Here is a 20,952-nt window from a genome sequence, read left to right as displayed (position 1 = left end):
ACTGTGCGAGGCGGCTCCCCACACGGGACCCTGTGTAAAAAGGGAAATCAGCAGAGCCCGAGTACCCGAAAGCCACTAGGAAGACATAAGGGCAGTCTGGACCGGGTCCTCCATGATAGGAGATGGCCGGAAACGGTGCACAGTGGACTCCTGGGGAAAAGACAAGGCACATGTCTAACGTAGACCACAGCAATACCTGTATGGCATAACATAACCAGAGAGATAACTTTGAAACCAAAAAGCACTAACAATATGTACAAATGAAATAAAATATGGTGGCCAAGGTGCCATGTAGTATAGACTAGAGATACCGACTGGGTTGGCTACCAAGTGTGGCTAGCTACTATCCCCGGGGGATAAGCCAAAAGTCAGTTCTCGGCTGTAGCAGGAGGACCGCTAACTCAGGTTGAGACATTCCAGCTGCTCTGGAAGAAAATAAAGGGAAAACACAGGAAAAACCAAGTCATACGACCTGAGGTAGAGAGGTAGAAGTCCAATGGGCGAGCCAAGGGATATCAGCGTAGGGTGTTGCGGTTACAATGATCAGGAGCTGAAGGCCTGAAACGTTTAGGAGAATCTTTGCGCGGGCTGCGTTCATCCAGAGAGCGGAGATTGGTTCCAGATTTGGAAGGCGTGTGGGGGTGCAGGTCCGGTCTAAGCGAGTGAAGGTAGGATTCCGCTTCCGACGGGTCCTGGAAAGAAAGTTGGTCTCCTTTAGGAGACTTTATCCGTGAGGTAGCCGGGAAGGCCAAAGTAAACTTTATTTGCTGCTTGAATAATTCGGAGCAGATCGGTTGGAAGGCTTTCCTCTTCTTGGAGACATCGATAGAATAGTTGGCAAAAAGGAGTATTTTAACCCCATCAATGTAGAGGTCAGGGGACTGCCTGAATTTCTGGAGAAGGAGCGACTCGTCATAATTGAGGTATTTCGCAATGATGGGTCGAGGGGACTTCCGTTCGGCATTGAAGGATCCCATACAGTGAGCACGTTCAACCGTAAAAAGGCCTGGCAGGCCCATGGCTTCCGGAATGCGTTTGGAGCAAAACATTGTTAGAGAAGTTGCAGGGAGCGACTCAGGGACGCCCACAAAACGAAGGTTGCTCCGTCTGGACCTATTTTCCAGGTCTTCTAATTTTTGGAGGATGAACTGGTTGGATTTATCTTGGGATTGTTCTGTGGCCTGAGCTTGGTAGAGTTCATCTTCTACCTCTGATACACGGTGTTCCAGTTCGTTAAGTCTGGTAGTGTGTTCAGTAAGTTGTGTTTTGAGCTGTTGCATGCCAGCGTTGACTGCCTTCTCCACAGAGGCTGCTATCATGGGGGTAAGGAGAGCCGCCACAGCCTGTGCAATGCGATGCGTGTGGCCTTCATCCCCGGTGGGGCTGTGGGAAAGAGTGACCGCTGGTGGGGTCTGGTGCTGAGACAGTGAAGGATTCTGTCCCTGGGGAGGAGCGGAGTGTGAGGAATGGAGAGCCGGAGCAGCAGCGCCATTAACCTCCATGTCTGACACCTGTGCGTTCGTTCCAGCGTTAGTGTAGGCCGAAGCCGGGGGCTCGATTTGCGGCCTGTCCGACGAGGCTGCCACGGCCGCGTATGAACGGGTGACGGTTTTCTCCACGAATCGGTCCATCTGTGCCCGGATGGTGAGGAGGAGCCACCGGTGGTGATGCCTGGGCTGGGGGGCCACTCAGGCCCAATTTTTAGGCCGATTTAGGGTGCCCGGAGCGGGAGCTGTGAGAAGGCGCAGCTAGCACATGCGGCGCCGAAACCGGAAGTCGTCTTGTTTGTTTCTAATCCTGTATATCCATCTTTCTGCTTCTCTTATTTCATCTACCCCCTTTTCCAATCTTTCAATGTTGGGCAGGTTACCCGTTTCCAGTATCTAGGTATTCATTTCTTCACCGCATTCAATAAGTGAGGGGTTACACTGCCTTTATATGCCCCTCCGGAATCCATATCCCCATGGAACAGAAAGTGTCTCGGGGCGAACTCCAATCGTTCTTTTGACATCCTGCTGATCCACGGGGCTATGTCCTCCCAGAACTTCCTAATTCCGTGACAAGACCACCATAAATGAAGAAAGGTTCCCTTTTCTCCACATCCTCTCCAGCACCGAACACCTGCAGTTGGGTATATTTGTGTTAGTCTTGCCGGGGTTGTGTACCATCTAGTCAGGAATTTGTACGACATCTCCTGTATAGCCGAGCTTATCGATAAGGAGTATGTTGCTTTGATTAACTTTTTTGTTTGTATTGTCAAGAGGTTGCAGTATAATTCCTCTCCCATTCCCTTATAAAATAGGGTGTGGTATTCTTTTCCTCCTGCTCAGGACCAGTTTATACATTTGGGATAATAGATGTTTAGGGCTTGATATTTTTCTACACATCTTTTCAAATATGGTGAGGGTATCCTGGGATCTAATCTGCAGTTCTGATTTCTTAAAAAAACATTTTATTTGATTGTACCACCACCCTGACATTTTCATACTTCCTTGTTTTAATTCTAACTCCCTTTGTGACAGTAGGACTCCTGATGGTGCATATCTTAGGCAGATTGTATTCCCTTCTGATTACCATGGTCCCAATGCTCCTTTTTCTTCCCCCGGGGGGGAACCATGGATACCCTCCCAATGGTGCTAGGGGAGATATCCTTGGGGCATATTTACCTGTTTTATTTAATCTGTCCCACAATGCCAGTGTGTTCCCACGACAGCGGGGATGTCCAATTAGATAAGCCCCTATCCTTAGCTGGTACCCATGGTGCTCCTGCTAATTCTCTTTCTGCACAGGATTTTGTAGGCTATTCTTGCTCTTCCATTTTCCCATATAAACGTAAAGAATATTTTACGTATCCTTTTGAAAAACCTTTGAGGTAATGGAATGGGTAGCGTATATTACACATACAACAGCCTGGGCATTACACTCATTTTCACCGTGTTTACTCTCCCAAACAATGTTAACGTCTGTCCTTTCCATCTCTTAAAGCGGGGTTCCACCCTAAAGTGGAACTTCCGCTGATCGGAACCCTCCCCCCCTCTGGTGTCACAATTGGCACCTTTCAGGGGGGAGGGGGGTGCAGATACCTGTCAAAGACAGGTATTTACACCCACTTCCAGGCATAGACTCCCTTACTTAGGCATCTTTCTTACTCCTAATATCAAAGATTTATCTTCCAAAAACTACATACCCTTAATAAAAAAAAAAATAAAAGAAGAAGATCGACACTAAAAATGTGGAAATCCTTTAAAATATAATTTTTAGGCAGAATCACAGCAGTTAAAAATGACCATTTTACCAAAAATATTATACCTATTTAGAGCACTCCCAATTAGAACAAAATAATGATCACTAAATTCCAGACAGAAAATGAATAAATACGTATTGCTGGACTCTCACCCACGTTTATCTAGACTGGTACTATATAAAACCACAAAGAAGTGGAGGACTTGGCCTCCCAGACTTTTGGCTATACTATTTCTCTGCCAGATGGTCCCAAATGGCTCAATGGCATATTCTCAACTCCAAGATACCGTGGGTCAGATTCGAGAAAGTCTATCAAACCACTTTCCATCTCAGGTATTCACTGGGGTAATAAAATCCCAACTCACACCATCGACACCCTTAACCAAATTGTCTCACATTCATACCAATTATGGAAACTACACAACAAAAAATTCAACCTTATATCTAGATCTCCACCTCACGCCTTGTAGGTGACCCAAAATTTTCACGAAACACTAATGAGGTGGGTGACTACATGGTGGACCAATAATAATCTGATCTCTCTCACGAATTTCATAGAAAACAATCATTTCACCGCATTCTCCTCCCTTAAATCCAAACACCAAATTCCCAATACAGAATTTCATAAATTCTTACAGATCAGACATTTTTTTAACACATTTCCAAACAAATTCCCATCCCTCTTTTTTTGTGAAAATATCTGTCTTAAAACACCAAGAAAATCTGGGCTGATTTCAGAAATATACTTTAACCTACTTAAAGCGGTAGTAAACCCGCTATATATTTTTTTTTTTTTTTTTTAACACCTGCAAAGCAAAAGGCATAATGAGCTAGTATGCACCGCATACTAGCTCATTATGAAATACTTACATTATGAAATACTTACCTTAGAAAGAGGCCCCGACATCTGGCACGATCCACGCCAAGGGAGCTGACATGCTCCCTCGGCGTTTCTTCCGGGTATCGCGACCCCGGCGCTGTGAGTGGCCGGAGCCGCGATATCGTCAGATTTCATTCCGGCCGGCCGGACACTGCCGGATTTTCAGGCCGAGAATCCCCCTGTGCGCATGCGCCGCTGCAGTCAGCGGCGCATACCGAGGGGAATATCTCCTAAACCGTAAAGGTTTAGGAGATATTTTTTTTACCTACAGGTAAGCCTTATTATAGGCTTTCCTGTAGGTAAAAGTTAAAAAAAAAAAAAAAAAAAAAATATACAACCACTTTAATACGGAAATAACCAAACTCCTATATGATCAAATGGGAACAAGAAATAAATCTCTCCTTCTCTACTCAATATTGGGATACATGCATTAACAATTTACACAAATGTACAAGATCAGTTACAGTTAAAGAGACTGCATTAAAATTCCCCAGATGGTACTACACCCCAGTCAAATTACATTCTATATTCTCCACAACACCGCAAATATGCTTCAGAGGCTGCAACTCTCCAGGTTCATTCTCATATCTTCTGGGACTGTACTAAGATCACACATATATGGAAACAGAGAATTTTGCCTCTGAGATCTCAAATAGTAATGTAAAGCTAACCTTGCACAACTGTCCCTTATTTGCCCCCGTCTCTTCACTAATATGAGATTAATACATACAATTTGTGTCGCAATTCATTGGTTAATAGCATTTCAATAGCATCCCAATCCACTCCTCTGGAACATTTAAAAACTAGAATCAACATTAATCTTATGGAAAAGATATTCCATATCACACAGAATACCATCCATTTATATAATAAAAAAAGGGACCTCTGGATTAAGCATTCCACATCCTTTTTTAACCCTGTCTGAAAAATTATTTGTGACAATGGGCTGTCGAAACTCATTTATTGCACTATTATAGTTCTCATCCAAATCTTACACTAAAACTAGTCATTAACTATGGCAATATATATTTATCGTTTTTGCACACAATTTTTATAAACATTTTCTATGGTTGACTTGTCATTTTTGTAACTATTCTGTTAAATCTATGCATTCTCTCTGTACCACATTTTTGTACCAAATAAAAATAGTTTGTACACAAAAACAAAAAAGAAATGTAAAAACTACACTGCAAAATGAAAACTTTTCATCTTAGAGAAGAAAAAGGAGAGAAACGATCTCCATGCCAGACTGAGTACCTTCTCAGTGCCCATGAGCTCAGAATGGACAGCAGAACCCAATTTTAAGTCCATCCTAAAGCCACCTAGATACTACACTGTGTGCCATATTTTAAATGCATTGTCTTATTCTGATGCATTGTGCGTCACATTTTAAATGCTTTTCCGAAAAGATGCATATTCAGTGCTAGCCCATTCACACTCTATTGTACTGCATGAAAATTACTTTCAGGTAGAAGTCCTAGATAACATGTGCCCAATTCATCATAAGATGCAGCTTAGCAAGTTTAGAGGTAAAATGGGGGCATAAAAACTTCCAATGAAATATACCCCTCAATAGCCAAAAATGATAGATTGTTTGTGTCCATCAAATATCTTGTAAAGTAGCAGTGACATCAGTGTGCTGCGTGAAACGAGTCCACCTCTGTTCCAGCTACTGCAACCACGGTGTGTGTCATTGTTTTCATGGAATATTCAATAAATGGACTTCAATCACATCGGCGTGCAGCCAATTTCTTTCTTCATTGACTGTAGAAAACCACAGGAGGGGCGGAAACAAGACTAGTAACCCTGCACAAGGAGAGAGCAGCAGTGACCGGTCTTTTGTTATAGGAAGCTCCGGCACAGAGGCAAAAGGCCTCACACTGGATTACTGTACAGATGTGGAAGAAATACACACAGCATGCCAAGACCCATGTAGGAATACACATGCCTTCTACTTAGACATTATTTCCCATGAGTTCAGCTTTAATCACCTCAATAATGGGCACTTTCACCCCCTTCACGCCCAAGCCAATTTTCAGCTTTCAGTGCTGTTGTGGTTTGAATGACAATTACTTAAGTATCAGTCAACTGTACCCATATAAAAATTTAATATTTTTTCAGACAAATATAGCTTTCTTTTGGGTGATATTTAATCACCACTTTTTTTTTTGTTGCACTATACACAAAATACTGCAAATTTTGAAAAAAGTGTGCGTTTATTACAGGCTACTTTAACACTGATGCGCTTTACAGGTGCTACAGCGCTAAAAATAATGTAGCCTGACCTCAAGGGAGAATGTTAGCATATTGGAGAGCTCCCGCCGAAAGATTCAACTGCCTACAACAGAGGTTTTTCACTACCTACCGAACTGTAAGTCATGGGGACCTCTTCACGTGGATCATCCGCTTCTCACTCAAAATCCCCCAGGGAGAGTACCGGCCGTCTTAGCCAGAATATTCCTGAAATGTTCAGGACACAGGCCGGCAATATGGCTGCGTCACAGGGCTCCTACCCCGCGGGTCTCACAGGAAAATGCGGGGATTATACTCACTCCACACCAACAACCCAGCCTCCACAATCTCCGAAACGGTAGCAACGGATATTAAGGAGACCCTCACAGCGGCGATATCACCTCAGGGTGGGACATCCAAACGATCGCAGGGAGAGTCCAAGTAGTAGAGAACGTCACTACGGCCCACACATCGATACTCTGCCGCTCATGCCAAGTCCTGGACACTCACACCATGCAACTGAGGGAGCTGAATCGTCACATCGAGGATTTGGACAACCGCGGAAGGCGCCATAACCTTCACATAAGAGGACTGCCAGAAGCGATAGATGTGGATCACCTGTAAACTGAAGTGACTGGCCTCTTCAATTCGCTACTAGATAGACCACCTTCCACCCCAATAGGCATGGAGCCTACCCACCGCGCCTTACGCCATAGGGGGAGAGAAACAGACCCTCCTCGTGATGTGATATGCTGTGTGATAGACTATCAGCTGAAGGAGGAAATCTTACGCAGAGCCCACTCCACTAACCCGCTGGTCCTACACCTCTTCCAAGAACTGTCAAATATCACCCTGCAACGTCGCAGAGAACTCCGTCCCCTCCTTGAGGTACTATGGGCCAGGGAGATACCGTACAGATGGAAGTTCCCCTTCGCCTTATCAGCTTCCGCCCTAGGTCGCACTGCACTTTGTAGGGTACCAGAAGACCTACACCACTTCTGTGAGACTTTGGAGATACCCTATACTGAAGTCCCTGACTGGTATGCGGAGTTCCGGCCCTCTACCACCAGAAGAGCTGCCCTGAAGGATGACTTCATGGAGACTCAGGATTCCCGCTCCAGGAGACGCCGCTCCCCATCTGACCCACGGGCTCAAGTATCAGCAACTAGCCAGCACCACGGCACAAGTCCAACCAAGGCTCTACACTCCAGGAGGGCACAGCGGGACTGGTGAATAGTAGCAGTCAACCTGCCTTCTGACTCAGATAAGTTATGTTGATCTAGGAGTCCCCACGATCTCCCCACTACACCCCGCACTATACTGTTAAACCCTGTCAAACCAATTATTAGAACCCTCGCCGCGAGCAACATCCCCTTTCCACCAAATGTTAGCTCTGCAATAGGTCTTCGGTTGTATGCTGGGAATCTGCCCGATTCCCTTACGTTATTTTTATCGTCTCCTCACCCCTCTTGCTCCGGTCTAAACGGAACCTCGGACACTCACTGAACCCTAATCCAGGCTCCCGGGACATTGTTAGAGCAAGGGCTACGAGGAGTTCCAATGGATGGACACTAACATGTACAAAGATGCTCCCAAATGCCAGCTACAATGCTGTCTCTCTACCCCCATCCCCTTCCTCGTGCGGAGCTCTTCCCCTTTCCTATATTAAGTGGCTATTATCAATCCTGTGAACACCACTGGTGACGCTCGGCTGAGGTATATTGTTTTTTTCTGACATACCTACCCTTCGCCGCATGCGAGTCGTTGCCCTAGACCCCGCAATGGGTGTGTTAGCAAAGGGATGGTCCAGGATGAGCGAACCTCCGTTTAGCTTGATACCCTGATGTATGTCCAGATCAACCGGCTATCAGAGTTATTATGAGCCTGGCCGCCGTCTACATTTACAGCTACCAAACTTGGTGAAACCGTAACAGTAGCCACCTGCAGCCATCATCTTAACACTGTGTGTCCTTTTTAGCGAGGAGACACAGGTTTAAGCCTTGTCTCCTTAGCACCAAGATGTTCATCCCCCCACATAGGCAATGTCTCACTTGACAGGCCCATTTACCAAAGATGCAGTCAAGCTGGCTCATCCCGCTGTATGTTTGAACATAGCTCCTTTTGATATCGTTAGAAAAGAGAACTGATATTGTCTCTAACCTGCCTCATTCTCACTTCTCGTTGCTTGGTAGCTTGAATTTCTTGCAAAGACAGTCCTGTAGATACTTACACCACCCTAACAGGCTGTCTGCGGGCGAAAACCTTAATGTTCAGGGCTCGTGAAAGGAGCTCACTCCATTTCTGTTTGTAGTCAAACTCATAAGGATGGCCCGACCATACCCTTATTAAAGGACAGATGGATCCAGGTCACTTACACCACAACTCCCCGGCTTGCTCACCCACACATGCCTACAGTATTTCAGGTCCTTACAAACAAGAGATAGCATCTAACCTATGCCGGTGAATCGGCGGAGTCTAACCCAAGACCCCTCCCTTAAAGGCCTAGATGCCCCAAACACTTAAGGCTATCACAGTTACTGTCACAAGCTCTGACACCTTGCCTTGCTTAATCTCCTTCCCAGCCACGCATGACCTAGACAGGCTCAAGATAACAGGGGTGGACTCACCCATCCGTATGATACAGGCTGAACTGCATTTGTGTTTAAATATATATGTTTCTAAATATGTTTTTTGTAATCTGAATGCTTGACCTTACTTACCTTCCCTGCAACGTTGATAATATGACAATATGCACGATCTAAATTACTATGTAGGTATAACATCCACCTTAGCCTATAGTAATACCTGGAGGCTGATTTGTAAACTGTACACTGTAACAGCTGTTGATGCAAGTACACCAGGCCTCCTCCAAACCCCCGGCGGAAGCCAAACTTGCAAACTATGCACAGCATATATAGTCAAGGCCACATCATCTATCCACCCCCCCCCCCCCCTCCTCCTCCTCCATCAAGCAAACCCCGGGATACCCTGGAAATTCTCCTTCAGCTCCAACTTCTTGTATTCTTGAACCACGGAAATCAAACTCGCCCAGGATCCAGGATACACTTTCAGTTCATTCCACTCCCGACATACCAACCTCCTCGGGTATAATTGTCTCTCAACTCGGCAAGCTTTTTTTTCCAGAGCAAGTCTCACCACTCTCCACCAAACAGCCAACCCCCACTCATTGGACCCACATCTTCGATACCCGTAAAGACACAGTTGTCTCCACTTCATTCCACTGAACAGATTTGGCTACTCCTAAACACAACTTTCCTCCACCCTTAGATTGGCAAGCAGGTTCTTGCTAATCTTCGAACCCTTACACCTAAGAGCCCTTCCATCAAAGGGCCCTTTCTATCAAACACAAACGCGTTTTATCACCTACCAGTCGCCCCATGGCTAAACCTCCCACACACGTACATACTCACTCAACTCCATCACCCCCTCATCATCCAGCTATCCAGTGCAATTCTCTGACACACAATCCCCCTGCACGACTCCCACATTTGACCACTTCCTATAGCTAATACAGTTTAGTGCAACACCGGAACGCAGCTATAACCTCCAACAATGTCAAACCCCCGTCGACCTTCCACCAAACTACAGACTAAAATTATCTCCTTAAAGTGGTTGTAAACCCTTACAACACACTTTGACCTACAGGTAAGCCTAGATTAAGGCTTACCTGTAGGTCCAAGAAATATCTCCTAAACCTACACGGTTTAGGAGATATTTACCGAAAGACAGGCACCGCTGTCTATGGCGCACTGAGCACAGCACCGCCAACTACGAAGATGCCGCGCGTGACGGCTCCCGTGCGCATGCGTGGGAGTGACGGCTTCGCCGAATGACAGCGGCGGAGCAGCGAGACCCCACTGAGAATGCGCCGGACTATAGGGGACATCGGTGACTTCGCTGGCTCCTGTGTCAGGGAAGTGACACATAATGGAATACTATGCGATGCATAGTAGTCCATTATGCTTTGCCTTTGCAGTGAATGAAAGAGGAAGTAAACTCATCAGGGTTTACTTCCTCTTTAAACACGTGCGGACTCAATATCCCAGAGAAACGCTCTCGAGTCCTTCTCTCCCTACACAGGGATAAAGCGGACATTGCCTTCCTCCAAGAAACTCATTTTAAAACCGGTTCCATCCCAAAACTCTCAAGCCACCGTTTCCCAACCGCCTTCCATGCAACCAATCAAGCTGCAAAAACTAAAGGGGTATCTATCCCCTTTGCAAAACATTGCCCATTCCAAGTCAAAGACATTCACGCAGACGTAGAAGCACGCTTCCTGTTCATCAAAAGGTTCTCTTTATGGTAAGCCAGTCACCCTCGCCAATATATACGCCCCCAACACTGGCCAAGTCTCCTCCTTCGTTGCCACTCTAAACCAGTTATCCACTTTCCAGGAAGGAATGCTTATACTTGTAGGTGACTTCAATGTCCCCCTCAATCCTTTGCATGACACATCGACTGGTACATCCACTATGCCATACAAAGCGCTTAGGGCCATTAAGACACGACTACAAGACCTATCACTACACGATTTGTGGCGAACGCTAAACCCGAACATAAAAGACTACACGTTCTTTTCTGCCCCGCACAGTCGATATTCCAGACTGGACTACATCTTTCTATCTCAGGCAGACCTACCATCTTGAACTGCCACCTCGATCCACCCCATGTATCTCTCAGACCATCACCCGGTCTCAATGACAATAGACATCACACACGTCATTAACAGAACACCTATCTGGCGATTAGACCCCTCCTTATTAACAGACAAAGCCATAACGGCAGACATAACGAAACGTCTATCACTATATTTCCAGGAAAATAATTCCCCAGAGACCTCACCTATGGTGTGCTGTGGGAAGCTCACAAAAGCACCAATCGAGGGGAACTTATCACAATCTCGGCCAAACTAAAGAAAGACAGAAATGCACGTATCACCACACTAACAGCGTGGACACAAGTTTTAGAACGCGGTCACAAAAATTCTCAGGCATCAGCAGTCCTCCCAGAACTGCTTCAGGCCAGAAACGATCTTCTGGAACTCCTGAACAAACGTATAAGATGAAACTATAGTCTCTCCCAAAAAGTTTTTTACGACTACGGAAATAAGTCAGGTAAGCTCCCGGCAAGAGCACTTAAAACAAAAAAAGCCTCCACGACTATACACTCCCTAACGGACCCACAAGGCCACAAGTTGGTGTCAAATGACCACATAGCGAACCAATTTGTTCGATACTATACCCAACTATATAACCTACACCAGACCAATACCCAGAAAGATGAAATGGTATAGAACCCCGACCAAGCTACACAAACTTTCACCTAACGTTTCTCCCAAACGCTGGAGATGTTCTGATGGTGAGGGCTCTATGTTGCATATTTGGTGGTCCTGCCCATTACTCCAGACTTTTTGGAAGTGGGTCCAATGCATTACCTCAAAGGTTACTACATACAACATAGAATTCTCACCTGCTCAAATGCTTCTCCACTATTCCTTTTAGGCATTATCACCGCTCCCTTGCGCTACAGTTAAACGCGGCAAAATTGTGTATCCCCACTCTCTGGAAATCTCCTAAACCACCCACAATTGTAGACTGGTTCAGATGTATATCTAAAACGGCAGAGTTGGAGGAACTAATCCATCAATCCAAAGATACACCCACGAAATACAGGAATGTCTGGTCTTGTTGGCATCACTTTCAATTATCGGATGAATATAAATGCTTACTTTCGCACAAATTGACCCTACCTCTTCAACCCCCAAATGTAGGAGGAATTATCCATCCTCAACCCGAGGCAGTCATGTAAACTCCTTTACCCCCTTCCCCGCATTACATAATGCCCTGTCAGATACAGGAATGCTATGCGCCCCGATAACATGATAGCCTTTCTCCCATCCCCACTCTCCCCCTCACCCAACCCTTTATCCTTCGAACCCCAAACTGTCCATGAGCCCGCGCCTCACAGATTATCCCCAATCAGGGATGCTTGTGGTCCGAGACCACATACCCGTATCAGACCTACCATACAGTCAACAGTTAGGCACCAGCATATTATCTCCCTTCCACAAGAGTGTATTGTACCAAATAAGACAATTGAGAAATACGTGTGGACTTTCTAGGTTCCACTTCTTAAGGGCCAATAGCCCCTATACACTTAGGTCAAATGTTTAAGGTTCAGATTACTGTTAAATATCCCTGAAAACCAGTTACGCCTCAGGGAATATATTTGTGATATGTATTGTTACAAAAGGATAATGTTTTTCCTCCCCAAGACTTTGTGATGTTATGCATGCTGTACTTATTACTTCTAAAACTTTTTCTGGAAAAAAAAAATTATACCATTACGTCATAAGACCATAGTCAGCTCACGAACATTTTTCATTTTTCACACAATCACATTTGGTCACGTGTATTTCCACTTTTCACTTTTTGTGACATCTTTATCATAGAGTATTACCGTCTCTATTTTTGTTTTAAAACGATATTCACTAATGTCTTATAAACTGTGTTTATTCATTCACTTAATTTATTTTGTTATCATAGGGGTTTTAATTAGTTCAAATATTTGATTACTTTAACCAATTATTTTAATTATTCAATTAGAGATGGTACTTAAACTTTTTGTGCTGTGATTGTTTGCTATGATTAAGCACTACAGCTAGTGTGAAACGTCAGCAATTTTTCCTTGTTCGCTGTGTTTGTTGAGCTGTGATGTGATTTTCCAATAAAAGAAAGTGGGTTTTCTGAAAGGAAAAAAAAAAAAAAAGTCCTGCAAGACACATCTATGTAGCGATATAGCGCACCTTCCCATTGAAGACAATGGGGCAGCTCCGCCAGCAAAGTGGCGGTTTTAACCCTTTTTCTGCCACCAATGGGGGTTAAATCGCTAGCAGCCAAATAGCACCGCTAAAACAATGGTAAAGTGGCGCTAAATATAGTTTTACAAATAAGTAATATTTCTTTATAAATTTTGACCAAAATCTTTACTGCTACATTTGTTTGGTAAAGATAGCCCAAATTAGTGTATCAGGGGTCTTTAAACTGCTGCCGTTTGCTCGTCCTTTATCTGGCACCAGCGATGGCACATTATTCCTCCCCCTAATACCAAAGATGTATTGTTTACCACTACTGACGCCAGAACATATTCTACCTCAATAGCCACAGTCCAGCCCCCCTAAAGTCTGGAAGACAGTAAACTCCTTTGTATAGAAAGTTTGGAGACCCCTGGTATATATTAATTGTTCTGTGTGAACATTATAGAGTCTACAAGCTATGGTACCAATCATTGAAAATTGATCACACCTGATGTACTGACAGCATTACTTGAGGCCTTAACATGCCAGGGCAGTACAAATACCCCCCAAAATTACCCCTTTTTGGAACGTAGACAATCCAAGGTCTTTAGTAAAGTTATTTCTCACACGCGGCATATTTAACTGCACCTCAAAACACATTCTGCTACTCCTCCCGACTATGGCGATACCGCATGTGCAAGATGTTTTCTCAGCCTAACCATATAGAGGCGTCCAACATCCAAGGAGTACCTTCATGCATTATCCAGTTTACGACCATGTCTTCTCCTGACACTTTTTGTTTACAAGTAAACATCTGTATTTTAGCTACAAAACTTACTTAGAACCCCTAAACATTATATATATATATATATATATATATATATATATATATATATATATATATATATATATATATATATATATATATATATATATATATATATATATATATATATATATATTCAGAGCTCTAAAGAAAGAAAAAAAAGGTGGGTTTTTTCAAATTAACACAATTTTACACACAAAAATACTCACATTTTTTGGTAAAATATGGTGTTGCGCTGGTTAAAAAGATACCAAACATGTCACGCTTTAAAATTGCGCATGCTTGTGAAATGGCACCAAACGTTGGTATTTACAAAACTTCATAGGCGACATTTTATAAGCCTTTATAGGTTACCAGTTTAGAGTTAGAGGCTTGGCAATAGAATTATTGCTCTCGCTCTGAGGTTTTCAGCAACGCCTCACAAGTGATGCAATCACCGTTTACGTATGTGTATGGGAACCAGGGTGGATAAAAATCAAGGATGTTAAAAAAATAATTATTTTTATGATTTAAATCAGATTTTTGGGATTTTTATCAAATTTATTTGAATAAAATTACTTTTGGGAGTAAAATCTAAAGATGTGTTTTCTCTTTAAGATACATTAATAAATTAGTTTATTCAGCATTAAATGGAGCTTAGTTATGTAGCATAAGGCTGTATATTCTGCAATATTTACATTTTTGGTAAACACATTCAATGAATCCAAGCTCTGCAACCGGAGATAACATGCACGACATTGATGCATTCACACAATTACACAGTAACCATGAGATAAACAGTTCAGGAATATTCCTTCATCCCATTGTTTTCTATGTACACTACAAAACTGTATGATTGAATCAGTTTTAATATTGGAGTTTTAGTAACCTGAAAGCTTATTATTCTAAACCGGAAACCTTCATTGTGCTTGCAAGTATTAAAGATTATAACTACCAGCAAGAATGAGTCCTTGCATTAACCACTTCGCATCCAGGCCAATTCTGACATTTCTCTCCTACATGTAAAATTCATAATTTTTTTGCTAGAAAATTACATAGAACCCCCAAACATTATATATGTTTTTTTTTTAGCAAAGACCCTAGAGAATACAATGGCGGTCGTTGCAACTTTTTATCTTGCACGGTATTTGCGCAGCAATTTTTCGAACATGTTTTTTTCAGAAAAAAAAAAAAAAAAAAAAGTTTCATGGTTTAAAAAAAAAAAAAAACAAACAAAAAAAAAAAACAGTAAACTTAGCCCAATATTTTTGTGTAATGTGAAAGAGAAAGATACGCAGAGTAAATAGATACCCAACATGTCATGCTTCAAAATTGCATGTGCTCGTGGAATGGCGCCAAACATTGGTATTTAAAAATCCCCATAGGCGACGCTTTAAATTTTTCTTTACTGGTTACACGTTTTGGGTTACAGAGGATGTCTAGGGCTAGAATTATTGCTCTCGCTCTAACGTTCGTGGCGATACCTCACATGTGCGGTTTGAACACCATTTTCATATGTGGGAGGGACTAACTTATGCATTCGCTTCTGCGTACGAGCTCATGGGGACAGGGGCGCTTTAAATTATTTTTTTATTGTTAATTTTATTTTAATTTTTTTAGTTTGACACTTCAAAAAAATTTTTTCCCTCAGTTTAGGTCGATACGTCTTCTACATATTTTTGGTGTAAAAAAAAAAGAAAAAACCGCAATAAGCGATGATTGGTTTGCGCAAAAGTTATAGCGTTTACAAAATAGGGATAGTTTTATGGCATTTTTATTAATTTTTTATTATTTATTTTTTTACTAGTAATGGCGGTGATCAGCGATTTTTATTGTGACTGCGACATTGTGGCGGACACATCGCACATTTTTGACACATTTTTGGGACCAGTCATTTCTACAGTAATCACTGCTATATAAATGCAGTGATTCCTGTGTAAATGACACTGGCAGTGAAGGGGTTAACCAGTGGGTGGCAGTGTAGGGGTTAAGTGTTCCTAGGGGTGTGTTGCTAACTGTGGGGGGGGGGGGGGGGTTGGGCTTTCATTTAGTGAACACTGATCTCTGCTCCAATCACATGGAGCAGAGATCGGCGTCACTATTGGCTAGGCAGAATGGAGAAATGCTGTTTACACGGCATTTCCTCCATTCAGCCGTCCCGTGAGACAATCGCGGGTATGCCCGCGGCGATCAAGTCCTCGGGACCCGCAACCGGACTCACGGGGGTCCCGACCGTCACGAGAGTGCGCCAGCGGCGGCGCGCTCACGATGGCAGGGCGGCATTGAAGATTGGACGTACCTGTACGCCAATATACCTCCCCGTGCCAGTCTGCCGACGTACATCGGTGTGCGCTGGTCGGGAACCTGTTAAGCTTGTAAACACATTAAAACTTTTTTTCTCCCCTATGCCTCATGTGCAAAACCTTGATACCATACAATTAACATGTGTAGACTAGAGCAGAAAATGATTTCGTATTTTAGCGGAGTGCCCACATCACACAGAGAATAAAAAGGCAAAATGCATTGCCAAAATACAGTAAGATATTCTACAGATACACTGAAGTAGCGCTGCTATCTTTTAAATCAGTAGGTTGCAACTACTTACCCCCGTAGCAGCAAATTTCCTGTCTGCAGGATTTGGTCAGTGGATACTGCAATAAAAAAAATAAAAATAAAAAATATATATATTAGATAAACATAAGGAGATAGTGTAAAACACCTATACGATTACAGAATAAGTGATAAGAGAAAAATACTGTCACAATAAACAATTTAACGTGAACGGCTAGTTTGCTTTTAACAATTTTAACCAAAATATTGGGTAACCCCAGTGTAACAAGTCTCCAAAATATAATACAATTAGGGCTGGGGAATAAAATTGATTTTAAACTTGAATCGAGTTGTGAGTTCAAATCGATTCAGATTTGAAGTAAATCTATTTGATTTTTTCCCCTTCAGAGTTTCTGTAGCAGGGGGCGTGTCCGCAGGACAGGCAAAACAAGCAGCTTTGCAGATCGCACAGAGGACACGGGAGGCTGCATTCCCGATCTAGCCAGCAGTGAGGGGGCAGGGCCAGGAGCTCCACTGACGTGCTGACTCCTCCCCATGTAGCCTGTATGCTCAGAAAAGAATGGCTGTAGTTAGAGCAGTGATCGGAGTGGGCACGTCAGTGGAGCTCCCGGCCCCGCCCCCTCTATACTGGCTGGGGAATGCAGAGGTCCGGGAGCAGGGCCAGAAGCTCCACTGACACACCAATCTGATCACTGCTCTAACCACAGCCGCTCTGTTCCGAGTGGAGCTCCTGGCCCCGCCCCCTCTCTGCTAGCTAGTGCGCGAATACAGCCTTTTGTGTCCTCTGTGCAGTGCACTCTGCAAAGCTGTCATCAGGGCCCCAATTCACCGGTAATCTCGTGCAGTATGTCCGCAGTCTCCAGTAATCTCATGCAGTATGTCCGCAGTCTCTGACCCTCGCCTGTAGTATGTGTATTAATATGCCACTTTACTTGCTCAATGACTTTTCAGTTAGAGAAAGTTTGCAATTTTGTTTGTTGATGCACTTTAACCCCCCTGGCGGTATTCCCGAGTCTGGCTCGGGTGGAAGTTTTACACCAAAAGCGGTAACCCCGAGCCAGTGGCTCGTCCTCCACTTGATCTATCACGGAGCCAATCTCCGTTCCCTGCGAGCGTTGTGACGCACGGGGACAAGGATCGGCGCCAAATTCAAAAAGTGAAACACACAGTATACATACAGTATAATGTAATCTTACAAATTACATTGCTGTATGTAATTATTTCACATCCCCCTTGTCCCTAGTGTTCTGCATGCAGTTTTATATTATAAAAACTGTTCTTTATGCCTGGAAACTGGAGATTGTCCATAGCAACCAAAACTGTCCCTTTACATCAAAAATGATTTTAGACCAGCTAGAAAACAGCGATAATAAATTAGAATCACTCGCAGAATTGAGCGATAGCGATTTATGGGGAGATCCGTCATAAAATATTGACAAGTAATGACAGTGACAATTCTGCAACTGAGCAAATTTCAGTGTTTTTGATTTGATTACATTGTTGAATCATTTTTATTATTGTTATATTATTATTTGGTATAATTATTTATAGTTGTTATGTTACGATTTATGATTTAATTTTTCAAACTTTATCATACCCGGGATGTCTGCTAGACTCTGGTTTGGACAGATTTAAGTGAGTTATTCCTAAGAATTACAGGACTAAAATATAAAATGCCAAATTTTCATGCAAAATAATTGTACCGCTTTTAGCACCTAAAATCTGAAATAATCGTACCGCCAGGGAGGTTAATATAATTAATTTTGGAATAAAAACCATTTCCTTATTTAAATACTACACTATAGGAGCCCATATCGAATTGTTTGCATGAAAAACCTTATCTATATAGCATATTGGAGAACTCAATAGGAGAGGAGCACATCTGGTTGATCTGGACTTGGCGATAGATCTTTTGCACGCCTAATTTGGTCCAGCTGTGGGATATCCTTGGAAAGTCCATAGGAGCTGGATACTGGTTGGGAAGGTTGGAGCCTGGCTGCATGATCTATCTTGGGAAACAGTATTGGTACATCAAGCCTATATGCTATGCAAGATGTTCCTGCGTTTATCGTCACCCAGCACTTTGGTTGGATTGATTTTTATGTATTTGTTGGACTTAGCAAGCAAATTTTTTGGGGTTGTTTTATATAATTTCAACTTTTTTATTTGTCTTACACTTCTGGGAACAGGTGTCTGTCGCCTATACTATTGTTGCCCATGGTGCACAAACATCACCCTCTAAAAAAGTGGCCACCCTTGGGGCACTATTCCTTCTTTGACACCAACAGGGAGGCACCATTCCTTCCACAGACACCAACAGTAGAGAACCATTAGTCTCGCCGACATGAATAGGCATTTTCCCTTCCACTGACACACAATGGGGCACCATTTCCCACACCAATTCCAATGATGGGGCTGGGCCCTATTCCACCTTCTGCTGACTACAGGCACTATCATTTTTTTTTTTTTACTCCCCCTGATACTGGAGTATTTTCTACTTCAGCCCCCATAAAGTCTGAAGGACAGTAAACTGGTCCTTTGTTTAGAATGTTTGGAGTCCCCTGCTCTAAAAGGAAGTTGGAGCACGCCAAATGGAGAAACTACTTTTCTTGCTTTTCAGTAAGTTGAAAGCATTATAAAAAAGGTACATAAAAAAAAAATTAGACAATTTTTTTTACTCTTAAATTTTGAGAAAAGCAACACTTCGATATTTAGCTATCAGTTATTTAAAATGTACTGGTTTTCAAAGTACATCTTTTACACATATCTGAATAATGCAATTCCCTCAACAGTTCTGATGTCATCTCCAACACTGTAGTGAATGGTGCTTGACAGGAGAACGTTACCCAAGGACACCCAAGCACATGACCTGCCCTCAAAAAAAAAAGAAAATCAAGCCAGATGGTGGCTGTTGGGTTCAATTTGCAGATGAGTCACCTCCCGGTCTCTGTATGTTGACATACAAGCGTAAGCGCCTTGTCTCCTAGACTACACACAACCATCTACCTAAAACTAACATTGGTCATGATCGCTCCAGTATTGAGCATTCCATCAGCACTGAGCTCAGGTTACAAAAATAAAAATCAGCAGAGTCAAACCAGCGTAAACTGCATTGAGTCATGCTTTATGTGGTTTCTGACCATGTCTTTCACGTTTCACAGCTGAGAGTCATAGAACTTGCATATTCAAAAGCAAGTGAACACTGTTAGGAACCTCCCCCTTTCTGAAGTCAATTTAAAATACTAAAAGAATGAAACAGCCTGTTATGTGTTGCTTAGATCAAATTAGCTACAGTATTTGCATTTAGGAATTCAGCCTTACATAAGACAATAGTTGCAGTGAATTTATGCAATACAGAGGTGACCAACTTCAAAAATGACAGTGACACTGTGAGAGGCCCAAACAACAATAATGCTTTTTTTCGTGCACTGAGGTTCACCACGTCAGAGTTAAACAGCTCATTCAACATGAAATGGGTTGTAACACACCTCAATGGGCAAAGTTTGAACTCTGCATTTTGCTGCGTACCACACTGCACACTGAAGAGAAAGCGAGAGTAAAATTATCATTAGGGTCAGTGGACAGCCACCAGCAATTTTGAGGTCAATGGATGCAATGACAACTCCCAGGATTGGCGTCTTTGTCCGCAATAGTAACCCCCAGCTTTGTTATCAGTGGCCACAATAATAAACCCCAGTATTGGGGCCTGTGACACTACTGTTAACCCCAATTCAGTACTGGTATTCATTTCCAGTGTTATTTAAAGTGATTGTAAAGGTGAGTGTTTTTTTTTAACAAAACATGCTATACTTAACTGCTCTGTGCAAGGGTTTTGCACAGAGCAGCCCCGATTCTCCTCTTCTGGGGTTCCCCCGAAAGCACTCCTGGCTCCTCCTCGACATCGGGGGGGGGGATCTCAGATGAGATCTGAGGACTTTTTGACCCCAGATCTCATATTTAAGAGGACCGGTCATGCTTTTTTTCTATTACAAGGTATGTTTACATTCCTGGATGGATCCCTTTTATTCCTAACAGTGTAAAAATAAATAAAAATCAAGTAAAATAATTTTTTTATTTTTTTTTTTAAAAACACCCCGTCCCGACGAGCTCACGCGCAGAAGCGAACACATACGTGAGTAGAGCCCGCATATGAAAACGGTAGTCAAACCACACGTGAGGTACCGCGATCGGTAGAGTGAGAACAATAATTCTAGCCATAGACCTCCTCTGTAATGCAAAACATGCAACCTGTAGAATTTTTTAAAGAGGAAGTAAACCCTGATGAGTTTACTTCCTCTTTCATTCCCTGCAAAGGCAAAGCATAATGGACTACTATGCATCGGATAGTAGCCCATTATGTGTCACTTACCTGACACAGGAGCCAGCGAAGTCGCCGCTGTCCCC

The 20,952-nt window shown here is 43.1% G+C and overlaps 1 protein-coding gene across 2 annotated transcripts in view; it reads right to left on the bottom strand.

Annotated features, from left to right (window-relative positions):
- Positions 1–20,952, bottom strand: part of BAX (BCL2 associated X, apoptosis regulator) — a 118,923-nt gene that overhangs the window by 68,678 nt on the left and 29,293 nt on the right. For both annotated transcript variants that reach the window (XM_077457126.1, XM_077457127.1), the window contains exon 2: positions 16,583–16,628. In XM_077457126.1, coding sequence (XP_077313252.1) covers positions 16,583–16,628 — 46 coding nt within the window. The remainder of the gene's footprint in view (positions 1–16,582; positions 16,629–20,952) is intronic.

Source organism: Lithobates pipiens, unplaced genomic scaffold, assembly GCF_037356315.1.
Source record: "Lithobates pipiens isolate NorthernLeopardFrog02 unplaced genomic scaffold, aLitPip1_a1.2 Scaffold_27, whole genome shotgun sequence".
Taxonomy (NCBI): Eukaryota; Metazoa; Chordata; class Amphibia; order Anura; family Ranidae; genus Lithobates; species Lithobates pipiens.
The sequence above is the reverse complement of the archived record's forward strand: the minus strand, read 5'-3'. Positions and strand labels throughout refer to the sequence as shown.